Genomic DNA, 13350 nt, shown 5'->3' on the forward strand with positions numbered 1-13350 from the left:
GAAACACTCGCTCTTGGCAGAGAGTTTTCTGGAAGATATATAAAGGCGGAGTATAAATGAAGCATAGGATAACCGAGTTATGCCTCGTCTTACAAAGAAAAAATATCTTTTCCGCTCAGCAGGAGAGTCATTCCGTATTTCATATAGTTTGTTCAACATTTTACTTGCCGCTTTCATGATAACCTAAAAAATAACTGTGTTTAAAGGGAATCTGTCACCCTTTTTTTGGACTATCAGCTGCCAGAATTGACATCGGGGACTTATCTACAGCATTCTGTATTGCTGTAGATAAGCCCCTTATGTAACCTGAAAGATAAGATAAGAGAGAGATTATACTCACCGGAGGGGGCGGTCCGGTCCGATGGGTGTCGCGGTCCGGTCCAACGCCTCCCATCTTCATACGATGCCGTCCTCTTCTTCCCTTCCTGTCGTGGCTCCAGCGCAGGCGCACTGCTGTGCCCTGTTGAGGGCAGAGCAGAATACTGCAGTGCGCAGGCGCCAGACCTCTCCCGACGCCTGCGCACTGGAGAGGTCTGGCGCCTGCGCACTGCAGTATTCTGCTCTGCCCTCAACAGGGCAGAGCAGTGCGCCTGCGCTGGAGCCACTACAGGAAGGGAAGAAGAGGACAGCATCGTATGAAGATGCGAGGCGCCGTGCATGAAGGCAAACAGAACAAAATAGAAGAAAATAGCTAGTTCATGTAATAGCAATATGGGTTCACCCGCTTAACAGTACAGTCCAGTTTCAATCTCTCAGGACCTATCAAAGAGAACAACACCAAAAGGTCTTACTACCTCTCACACAGACAAGTCTCAGAGATGATCCCTTTGTATACCCAGACACTTGTGAGCAGCTCAACTGCCATTTTAAATCAGCTGCAGCTGTTGGATTAGAGAATGGGAATGACCGTTCCCACCCATTTCTAGCAGCCATTCCAGAAACCTGGACCTATGCTGCCCCATTAAACAAATCTCTCAGCACTATCTGTGCTGGAGCCTGCTTTCCAGGTCTCTGGTTACCAAGGCCAAGCACCTTGGTGATACACGTGTTCCATTCAGGACTCGTCCAGATGTAACCTTACAATATATATAGTGACATACTAATATCCATGAGCACAAATTATGTGCAGCACTGGTGGCTCAGTGGTTAGTACTGTAGGCTTGCAGTGCTGAGGTCCTTTGGGTACTCGTTTCACTTGAATCTGGAGAGACATGACTCATGTATGGCCAAAGTGAAGTTATTCTGAGTGTGCCCTTTGATATAATACACCAGAAAATATAATGGGCAAATGCCTGACCTTTCTGTACCACTTATAAGTGAATAATCCAGAAATCCAGCTTTTTTTTTCTTTAAAAGTTGGTGTACTTGATAAAACTAAATATTCTCAGCCCTTGTTATGTATAAAGTCACATTTACATGCTGATAAGTAACCGATAATATAATATTCCTTATTACCCAACTTTCTGAATTCCAGTGACTAATTAACAGAGGAGCGGACGAGTCTCTTAGATGTCATCTCAGGGAGGAACTTCCCTAGTATGGAGAATTCAAAAAATATCCCAGAAACAGTGAGCATTACTTACATGATACAGAGCCTTCCTACAGTCTTACACAGAAGTCATACACAACTCACTTCTTATTGTGCCCATTCTAATAACATAAATCATACAGAGCAGGGCACAAGAACAACTTATAACTGTGCAATGTTGCCAGCATGGGGCGATGCCACCCTCAGGATGTCTGTGGAACATTTGGGGGTTCTGCATGGTGGCTCAGTGGTTAGCATTGCAGCACTGGGGTCCTGGGTTCAAATCCCACCAAGGACAACATCTGCAAGGAGTTTGTATGTTCTCCCTGTGTTTGTGTGGGTTTCCTCTAGGTTCTCCGGTTTCCTCCAACACTCCAAAGACATACTGATAGGGATTATAGATTGTGAGCCCCAATGGGGACAGTGTCTGTAATGCATTGTTGAATATGATGGCGCTATATATAATACAGTTGTGCTGAAAAGTTTAGCCCTGCAGAATTTTTGTTTTCTTGTCCTTTTTTCAGAGAATATGAATGATAACACCAAAACTTTTTCTCTACTCATGCTTAGTGGTTGGGTGAAGCCATTTATTGTCAAACTACTGTTTTTTCTCTTTTTAAATCATAATGACAACCCAAAACATCCAAATGACCCTGATCAAAAGCTCACATACGCTGGTGATTTTGGCCTGATAACGTGCACAGAAGTTGACACGAATGAGTTTGAATGGCTACTAAAGGTAACATCCTCACCTGTGACCTGTTTGCTTGTAATTAGTGTGTGTGCATAAAAGCTGAGTGAGTTTCTGGGATCCAGACAGACTCTTGCATCTTTCATCCAGCCACTGATATTTCTAGATTGTGAGTCATGGGGAAAACAAAAGAATTGTCAACGGATCTACGAGAAAAGGTAGTTGAACTATATAAAACAGGAAAGGGATACAAAAAGATATCCAAGGAAATGATAATGCCAGTCAGCAGCGTTCAAACTGTGACTAACAAATGGAAAATCAGGGGTTCTGTAAAAACAAAAAAGACCAACAAAAAATTCATCCACAACTGCCAGGAAAATTGTTCAGGATGCAAAGAAAAAAAATCCACAAATAACAGCAGCTGAAATACTGGACTCTCTGAAAACTAGCGTTGTGGCTGTTTCAAGATGCACAATAAGGAGGCACTAGAAGAAAAATGAGCTGCATGGGCGAGTCGCCAGAAGAAAGCCATTACTGTGCACATTCCACAAAGTATCTCGCCTACAATACACAAAACAGCACAGAGACAAGCCTCAAAATTTCTGGAACAAGGTAATTTGGAGTGATGACTCGAAAACCACCATGGCTACTTACCGGTAGCCGGTTTTTCCGGAACCCATGACAGCACACCTGAGAGGGATCCGCCCCGCCAGGATAGGAACCTACTGAGATATAAGGGGCGGCACCTCTCCCCCGCTTCAGTTGGGTTACAGAGCATTGAGAGGACTTCCCAGTTAGTTACATGTTAATCCAGCACCACATCACACAAATGCACCCTACTAATTGTGCACACCCATATGGTCAAAAGGGGGGGGAATATATGGGTGCTGTCATGGGTTCCGGAAAAAACAGCTACCGGTAAGTAACCATGGTGGTTTTCCCTTCACCCATAACAGCACACCTGAAAGACTTTTGGAGACTTCAAAACACCTTAGAGAGGGACCACCGCTTGTAGCACCCTTCTACCAAAGGTTAAGTCAGCAGAGGAGGATAGATTTAATCTATAGTGCTTAAAGAAGGTGGAAGATGAGGCCCAGGTAGCGGCCTTACAAATCTGTTCAATTGATACCTCTGCCTTTTCAGCCCAGGAGGTCTGGTGGAATGAGCCTTGATGCCGTCAGGAATCGGGATACCACTAGCTGAGTAGGCTACACTAATGGCCTCCCTAATCCATCTAGCAATAGTCCCTTTTGAAACCCCATAGCCTTTCCTGGCACCCTGAAAAGCTACGAATAGGGATTGGGACTTCCTTCACTGGCTGGTGACATATGTATTCTAGCAGGGCTCTCTTAACGTCCAAACTATGGAACTTTTCTTCCCCTGGATGCTTTGGATTATCACAGAAGGATGGGAGGACAATCTCCTGACCCCGATGGAAATCTGATGCTACCTTAGGCAGATAAGCGGGGTCTGTCCTTAGCACCACCCTGTCCTGAAAAACTTGTGTATAGGGTGGATTTACTGAGAGAGCCTGCAGGTCGCTTATTCTACGGGCTGATGTAAGGGCCACTAAAATGATTGTTTTTAGGGTCAGAGACTTTCCGGGGAGCTGATGTAATGGCTCATATGGTTCTTTTGTAAGGGCAGCTAGTACTAGGTTTAAATCCCAGGGAGCTATCTTGGGTACTGGAATAGGCTTAGCCCTATGACATGATTTGATGAATCTGGCTATCCATCTATTTGCTGCCAAGTTGCAGTTATAGAGCGCCCCTAGTGCAGATACCTGAACCTTAAGCGTATTTACCGCTAACCCCAGCTGTAATCCTGCCTGTAAAAACTCCAAGATGGCATTAATCGGGGGTTCTTGTTCTAACGGCTTACCTAGGAACTGTAGGAATTTATTCCATGTTCTGCCATAGATATTAGTCGTTACCGGTTTCCTACTTTTAAGCAGGGTGGCCACCAACCCCGGAGAGAAACCGTTACCCCTTAAAAGCGACCTTTCAAATTCCAGATGGAATCCCTTGACCTGTGCGTGGAGTATCGGGCCCTGGGCTAGAAGGTCCGGGATTTCTGGCAGAACCCATGGATCGGAGAGGGACATCCTCCGCTGTAGAGCAAACCAGGGCCTTTTTGGCCAAAATGGGGCTATTAGAATTACTCTGGCTTGATCGCTCCTGATCTTCTTGACCACTGTTGGGATCAGAGCGACTGGGGGGAACGCAAAGGGCAGCTTGAAGTCCCACTGAATATGCAGAGAGTCCACTGCCCATGGATCTTCTCTTGGGTTTAGGGAGCAAAACCTGTGTGTTTGCCTGTTGTGTTTGTTGGCAAAGAGGTCTATCACTGGTTCCCCCCCAAAGCTGCGTTATTTTTTGGAAAATGGACCGATTTAGGACCCATTCTCCCTGCATCAGAGTATTGCGGCTTAGGAAATCGGCCTCTATGTTTTCTGCCCCTTTTACGTGTAAGGCTGTTAAGGAGCGTAAGTGTTGCTCCGCCTTGCCCAGGATGTCATCTGCTGCTTTCATGAGGGAGTATGATCTTGTTCCCCCTTGGTGGTTGATGTATGCCACCGTCACTTTGTTGTCTGACATGATGCGGACATTGCGACCCCTGAGTAGGGGAAAAAAGTGGGTTAGGGCTTTGTTCACAGCCCACAATTCTCTGAGATTGGAGGATACCCTCCTTTCTTGGGGTGTCTAGGACCCCTGGCCTACGTGACCCCTTAAGTGCGCCCCCCACCCCAGGGAGCTTGTGTCTGTTAGAATCACGTCTGTCGCCTGTTTGTCCCAAGGTATTGCCACGGCCAAATTTGTACTGTCTAGCCACCAGTTGAGAGAGTCTCTGGTCTCTAATGAAAGCTCCAGACCTCCTTCTAAACTCCCTCTTAGCGATCTTTGTGCTGCTAGTATCTCCCACTGGAGTTGACGGGTGTGAAATTGAGCCCACCTGACCGCCGGAATACAGGACGTCAGGGTGCCTAGCAGGGACATTGCTTTTCTCAACGTCATCTGAGGTTGGTTTCGGGCAGACCAAGCCATGTTCCGTACCTTTTCTATTTTGGCCTCCGGAATCAGACACACCTGCTGTTCTGAGTCCAGGATAAATTACAGGAAGGTATGTTGCTTTAGGGGTTGTAGTTTTGACTTTTTGAAATTTATTATCCACCCTAATTCTTGTAAGGTGTTGGTCACCTGGCTTAACTGCGCAGTACATTGGTTCTCGGAGTTGCCCACTATGAGGAAATCGTCCAGATAGGGTATTATGACTGTATCGCGAATCCGAAGGAAAGCTGTTACCTCCGTTATGACCTTGGTGAAAACTCTCGGGGCTATGGATATACCAAACGGAAGAGCTGTAAATTGGAAAAGCTTCAGTACGCCTTGAATATAAAGAGCTACCCTCAAGTATTTTTGGTAATCTGGATGGATAGGGATATGATAATATGCATCCTTCAGATCGACTACAGCCATAAAGAAATCTTGATGTAGTAGCTTTATGGCCGTAGTCACTGACTCCATCTTGAAGGTCTGATTCCCTATCCACCGATTGAGTCCTCTGAGCTTTATAATCGTCCTGAACGATTGGTTGGTCCGGTTTCTTAATCAAAAAAAGTGGTGAATAGAAACCCCTTCCCTTCTGTGTGTCTGGGACTTCGTAAAGGACCTGTTTGTTTATTAGGTTCAGGATCTCCGCTTTCAAGGCCAACTGTTCTTCGGCTGCTTTTCTGATAGGGGTAACCACGAACACGGCTTTCGGCTGGTGAACAAAGGGGATTTTTAGGCCTTTTCTTAAGATACCTAGGATCCAGGTATTGGAGGAGATCTTTTCCCAGGCCTGGGAAAAGAGTGCCAACCTCCCCCCTGCTGGAATACTGGCGTCATTGTGGTGATTTTTTTCAAGCTGGAGGGACCTCCACCAAACATAAATCCTGACTGTTTTTTCCTTTTGTCCTCCATCTCCTTCTATCGGCCGGAGGACGCCCCCTATTGAACCTTCCGCCCCTCCGAAAGGGCTGTCTTCTCTGCTTTGTTGGGAACCTGGGGAAGCCTTTTTTCCTATCGCTCGCTTTCTCCAGGATGTCGTCTAGGTTCTTCCCGAATAAGAACTGACCATCACAAGGGAGAGAGCACAGTCTAGCCTTAGATTGCAGGTCACCCGGACAGCCCTTAAGCCATAGTGCCCGTCTAGCAGCATTTGATAAACTAGCCACTCTGGCTGTTAACCTCATAGAATCCGCCGAGGTGTCCGCTAAAAAAGCTGCTGCCCCATGCAAGAGATACATATCTGCCATTATCTTCTCTCTTTGGACCTTTGATGCTAGTTTTTCTTCCAACTGCTGCAGCCAGATCATGAGGGAGCGTGCCGTGCAGGTGCCTGCTATTGCCGGCTTTAATCCTCCGGCTGTCGCTTCCCATGCATGCCTCAGATATGAGTCTGCTTTCTTGTCTAGTGGGTCTCTAAGAACCCCTGAATCTTCCAGGGGCAGGGCCGATTTCTTAGAAGACCTGGATACTGCTGCGTCTATTTTTGGGACCTTGTCCCATATTTCCGCATCCTTGTGCTCAAAAGGGTATCGCCTTTTAGAGGTGGGGGAAGAGCCCCTGACTTTTCGGGTTTCCTCCACTCTCTTTCAATAAGCGTCTGGATTTTTTCATTCACCGGAAAGGTACGCTTTTTTCTCTCCTGGAGTCCCCCAAACATTACGTCTTGTAGGGTTTTGTCGTCTTCTCTTCCTGTAGGCCCATTGTTGTTCTAATGGCCTTTAGGAGAGCATATGTGTCTTCCACCGAAAAACATAGCCTATCCCCTGTGTCACTGTCTGAGGAGTCTGATGAGGACGCCTGCTCCGATTGAGACGAGGCCGAAGAGGAATTTGAGGGAGAACTAGGGGGATTTTTTCTACCTCTCCTCCCTTTTTTCAATAGGGTCTTAATTGAACCTTCCATCTCCGACCTAAGGGCCGATATCAGATTAGCCGTGAAACTAGGCGCTTCCTCCGCCATGGTTCGCTGTATACAACTGGTGCAGAGGTCTTTCTGCCAGTCTCTTGCTAGGGCTGTTTTACATATGGTGCAGTCCCTATTATTTTTCTTGCTTCCGGCTTTTTTGGGCCTTTCCTACGGGGTCAAATATACACAGAGAAACCCTATTAACATAAATGCTAGCATTCACGAAGATCACTCACCACCCGTAATCAAGGGTACTGGACTAGGAGGCCGCGTCGGAGCACGCGATCTGTGCTCTCTGAATCTTGAGGATTCTCCCGATCTGTGGCTGGGGCAGCTACTGCTTGACCGGCTTCCATGTTTGCGGCCGGAGGGCTGTGAGGGCGGCAGAGACAAGGACCTCTCCTGCTCTGACTCCATAGCTGCACCGTCTGCCCCTGCCGCAGCGTTTAAATACGCCTCTGTCCTGTGAGTGGCCTCCGTTCAGCTGCCTCCCCTCCCCCCTGCGACTGCCGGCCGACCGCCTTCAGAAAAGCCAGCCGGCATCGCACCGGGCGCCATGACACCGTCGCCTGGTGCTGACATCAGCCGGCGTGCCCACAATCCTTTGCGACGCTGACGTCAGTGGCCGGAAGACGCCCGAGTCTCTCCCCTGTCAGACGCCTCGGGGATCGAGATGCGGGCGCGCGCGAGGGGAGGGCGGCGCGGTGGGGGCTTCCCAGGGCCACCGGGATCCCACCGACGCCAACACGAACCCGGAACCCCGGAGGGCCCAGGGACTGTGCCTCCAGCACCCGACGGCTGGCGCTACAGGTGAGATACCTGTTCTTCCCGCGCCGGGACGGGGCTGGTTCCCTTTTTTTTATTCTCTTCTCTTTCTTTTTCTTCGCCCATGACAGGCACCGCCGACAGTGGGGTTCCTTCCAGGACAGGAACCCAACTGAAGCAGGGGAGAGGTGCCGCCCCTTATATCTCAGTAGGTTCCTGTCCTGGTGGGGCGGATCCCTCTCAGGTGTGCTGTCATGGGTGAAGGGAAAATTGAACTTTTTGGCCATAAACGTTACATTTGGAGAGGTGTCAAGTATGCCTATGATGAAAGGAACAACATTTTCCTACTGTACTGTAAAGAACAGAGGTGGATCGCTAAGTCTTGGGGGTGTGTGAGCTACAAAGGCACAGGGAACTTGGTTAAAGTTGAAGGAAAAATGAATTCAGCACGTTATCAGCAAATACTGGCGGCAAATTTGCAATCATCAGCCCGGAAGCTGCGCATAGGACGTACGTAAACGTTCCAACATGACAACGATCCAAAATACAAAGCCAAGTTGACCTGTCATTGGCTACAGCAGAACAAAGTGAAGGTTCTGGAGTGGCCATCTCAGTCTCCTGACCTCAATATCAGTGAGCCACTCTGGGGAGATCTCAAGCACGCAGTTCATGCTAAACAGCCCAGGAATTTACAGGAACTGGAGGCTTTTTGCCAAGAAGAGTGGGCAGCTTTACATCTGAGAAAATAAAGAACCTTATCCACAACTAACACAAAAGACTTCATGCTGTCATTAATGCTAGAGGGGGCAATACACAGTACTAAGAAATGGGGTATGTGAACTTTTGATCAGGGTCATTTGGATGTTTTGGGTTGTCATTATGACTTAAAAAGAGAAAACACAGTAGTTTGACAATAAATGGCTTCACCCAACCACTAACCATGAGTGGAGAAAAAGTTTTGGTTTTATCATTCATATTCTCTGAAAAAAGGCCAAGAAAGCAAAGATTCTGCCGGGTATGTAAACTTTTGAGCACAACTGTATATGAAAAAAATGTAACCTTTGTGAAATCATTGAAACTTCTTCCTACTGTAGATATAATTTATCTCTCTTAATCAAAAAATGCATTTTGTATTTGAATTCTGCTCTTTTGTCACCTTAGAAATATTTTTCTGCTGATTCTTAGGTAAAGAAAATCCATCTGCATGTGACCTATGATAGGATAATGACGTCACTGATGGGACTTTCCTACTATAAATTACTTACTAGGCTAGTCAACTGAAATAATACATTTCCCCAGTAACTGTCACAATACATGGAGGACTACTGCTATTCTCAGGCAATAGCCACTTACCAGTTTTTTTTCCTCAAGTCAGACACCAGAGATCAGTTCATCACTGCAATTTCAACTTAAAAAGGTGATCCTAAAATGCACACAGAACCTGTACAAAAACATGGCCCTCACCTCCCCCATACAACAAGGTTAAACAGCTCTCTGTGAATATTCCAGTGAAATATGTCCAGGAACTGTTCTTATCCTTTCCATGCACATATTCTGAGTGACTGGTTCTCTGCCAGCACTACAAGTGTGTGAGCTTCCTTTCCTTCACTTCCCAGCATGCATTGCCTTTTGTAATGCTTGCCGTGAACTGAAAGTCAGTCTCAATGCTACGCCTGTGTGTAGTTTGACAGACAAGAAAGCAGGGGCAGATAGCCATAATCCATGCAGCCATCACTGTAGCCAGCGCCTTAAAGTGAATTTTCTGGCATTTTTTATAAATGCTTTTTGCCTGAAAACCGTTCACACTGATATTTATACAGTGCAGACCAAAAGTTTGGACACACCTTCTCATTCAAAGAGTTTTCTTTATTTTCATGACTATGAAAATTGTAGATTCACTCTGAAGGCATCAAAACTATGAATTACCACATATGGAATTATATAGTTAACAAAAAAGTATGAAACTACTGAAAATATGTCTTATATTCTAGGTTCTTCAAAGTAGCCACCTTTTGCTTTGATTACTGCTTTGCATACACTTGGCATTCTCTTGATGAGCTTCAAGAGGTAGTCACCGGAAATGGTCTTCCAACAGTCTTGAAGGAGTTCCCAGAGATGTTTAGCACTAGTTGGCCCTTTTGCCTTCACTCTGCGGTCCAGCTCACCCCAAACCATCTCGATCAGGTTCAGGTCTGGTGACTGTGGAGGCCAGGTCATCTGGCGTAGCACCCCATCACTCTCCTTCTTGGTCAAATAGCCCTTACACAGCCTGGAGGTGTCTTGGGGGTCATTGTCCTGTTGAAAAATAAATGATGGTCCAACTAAACGCAAACCGGATGGAATAGCTTGCCGCTGCAAGATGCTGTAGTAGCCATGCTGGTTCAGTATGCCTTCAATTTTGAATAACTCCCAAACTGTGTCACCAACAAAGCACCTCCACACCATCACACCTCCTCCTCCATGCTTCACGGTGGGAACCAGGCATGTAGAGTACATCCGTTCACCTTTTCTGCATCACACAAAGACACGGTGGTTGGAACCAAAGATCTCAAATTTGGACTCATCAGACCAAAGCACAGATTTCTACTGGTCTAATGTCCATTCCTTGTGTTCTTTAGCCCAAACAAGTCTCTTCTGCTTATTGCCTGTCCTTAGCAGTGGTTTCCTAGCAGCTATTTTACCATGAAGGCCTGCTGCACAAAGTCTCCTCTTAACAGTTGTTGTAGAGATGTGTCTGCTGCTAGAACTCTGTGTGGCATTGACCTGGTCTCTAATCTGAGCTGCTGTTAACCTGCGATTTCTGAGGCTGGTGACTCGGATGAACTTATCCTCCGCAGCAGAGGTGACTCTTGGTCTTCCTTTCCTGGGGCGGTCCTCATGTGAGCCAGTTTCTTTGTAGCGCTTGATGCTTTTTGCCACTGCACTTGGGGACACTTTCAAAGTTTTCCCAATTTTTCGGACTGACTGACCTTCATTTCTTAAAGTAATAATGGCCACTTGTTTTTCTTTACTTAGCTGCTTTTTCCTTGCCATATTACAAATTCTAACAGTCTATTCAGTAGTACTATCAGCTGTGTATCCACCAGACTTCTGCACAACACAACTGATGGTCCCACCCCCATTTATAAGGCAAGAAATCCCACTTATTAAACCTGACAGGGCACACCTGTGAAGTGAAACCCACTTCCGGTGACTACCTTTTGAAGCTCATCAAGAGAATGCCAAGCAGTAATCAAAGCGAAAGGTGGCTACTTTGATGAACCTAGAATATAAGACATATTTTCAGTTGTTTCACACTTTTTTTGTTAATTATATAATTCCACATGTGTTAATTCATAGTTTTGATGCCTTCAGAGTGAATCTACGATTTTCATAGTCATGAAAATAAAGAAAACTCTTTGAATGAGAAGGTGTGTCCAAACTTTTGATCTGTACTGTATACCCAGAGGTAGCCAGGCACCCGTATCTGGATGAGTCTTTAGTAGATCACTACCTGTGCAACAACTTCATAGGAAAAGCTTTGTTATGTGCCATGCCCTGGGTATGGATTATTTTGAATGACCTTTTTTATCTACTCACCATCTTTTTGTGACAATGCTTTATCAATAAAGTCTGAGGCTTCCTCAAAGTAAGAGCTCAGGTCAAAATTTGGTCTATCGTTGGCTTTAATACCATGATAGGTAATCCCTGTGCCGTTGTAGAAGGCAGTATTTGTGTTCACGTGCATGAAGGAATTCCCCTCGGCAGCATTGAGGATGTGTGTTATCCCAAGGCGCTGCAGTCTCATGATGTTCTGTGCGATGAAGCTAAAAAACAAAAGAGAAAAAAGGATGATAGAAGGATATGAACAGCTTCTCAGAAATATTGGATCCGTTACAGTCACGTGCAAAACAAATGAAAGTGTAATCCCATTAGAAATCCAAACCAAAATGACTAACGCATCTGCAGAAACCTATAGGGCCTAAGCGGAACCCCTCACAATCTGGCGCAGACTTGTAACATAAGGTCTCAAAAGACGAATAACTAACTCAAAGCAATTCCTCAAAACTGCAAGAGGAAAAAAATGAGGATATGGCTACGGTACGACAGAGTGGGCTGTAGCATATAGACAAATGAGGACAGAGAGGGTTACATGAAAGCGTCCATTGCTGACAGTGAAGCACGGCAGACGCTTACGTGCCTATGGATATACTGACTAGGTACATGGATAGCTATAGGCTAACGTGCAAGGAGATTCTTTAGGTTAGTTATTCACCAATCCATAAAAAAAAAAAAATATCTAAGGGGATGTGAGAACGATCAGGAATTGACATCGCTTTGGACGCAGCACATGTTCGCTGTGTCCAAAGCGCTGCCGTCTATTGAACGCAGGTGATTCCACATGTGATCATTGAACCGCGCGGATTCACCGCGCCCAATACATTGTACGGGTGAGATTTATCTTGCGAAGACTTGCGTCTCCGCAAGAGAGATTGACATGCTGCAGTCTGGAAAGACGCGCTACATGTAGGTCTCCGTGGGCATCCCTGGACGCATAGTGGACATAGGATTTCTTAAAATCCCATCCACTATGCTGTAACATCTGGCAGCTGCCGGTTGGACGCTGCACAAGTACGCAGCGTTCAACAAGCAGCCTTTACTGATGGTGTGCACATACAAACATTTCCTATAAGATAAGGGTATTAAAAGACAACACCAAATGTTAGGTCATCAATATGTCAGGATAATAAGGATGTTCTGGATGTAAAATGTCAGATGTCACATTACAAAAGAAAATCTTTCACCAAATTTTTCATATGAAACAGGTTTTTTTTTTCTATTTCGACTCTCCATAGCAGAGATAATAGCAATCAACATATTTGGCATCTCATGTGCTAACTTTTGATAAGTCCAAGTGAGCATGAAAAGATTTTACTAGGGTCGCTTACTTCCACCGCCCCTTCCCTGTATAATGCTGATCAATCGTAAGCAGGCAGCAACACACTGGAGAAAGAACACTCCCCCACCATAGCTAAGAGCAGGATTCTCGGTATGCGAGTTGTAATCACATCCATTTTTGCTGTGCTCAAGCAACTTGTACTTGCTCTGTAGTGACATCAAGGCGGTTACTTTATCTCACAAGAGGATCAGTTTGTTCTGGGCTACTCCAGTAAGAGATGTAATGAGACTCTGCTCTGCCTCTGTGTACAGGCAATGTGGGGGAGGAGTAGTACAGCAGAGGTGACAGTGCTGGACAAGAGAAGAGTTGATAAAAAGGCTTGTAAGGTGACAAAGCTAAACTCATCTGTACTACCCCACAGGGATCTTATCTGTAAGCTGTTAGTCATCTGAGCTTTCTAATCATGCAGGAGTAACATTAGGACATAAGGGCTGTATCATATCACAAACTCGGAAAATCCTGCTTTAAGCTA

General features: G+C 45.8%; 1 protein-coding gene across 1 annotated transcript in view; it reads right to left on the minus strand.

Moving 5' to 3' along the window:
* DUSP3 (dual specificity phosphatase 3) overlaps positions 1-13350 on the minus strand; it is a 97392-nt gene that overhangs the window by 41148 nt on the left and 42894 nt on the right. Inside the window, exon 2 of the mRNA XM_073562903.1 lies at positions 11519-11745. Within this exon, the coding sequence (XP_073419004.1) occupies positions 11519-11745 (227 nt within the window). The remainder of the gene's footprint in view (positions 1-11518; positions 11746-13350) is intronic.

The sequence above is a fragment of the Dendrobates tinctorius genome, unplaced genomic scaffold (genome assembly GCF_039654945.1).
Source record: "Dendrobates tinctorius isolate UK_male_01 unplaced genomic scaffold, ASM3965494v1 ptg000370l, whole genome shotgun sequence".
NCBI lineage: Eukaryota > Metazoa > Chordata > Amphibia > Anura > Dendrobatidae > Dendrobates > Dendrobates tinctorius.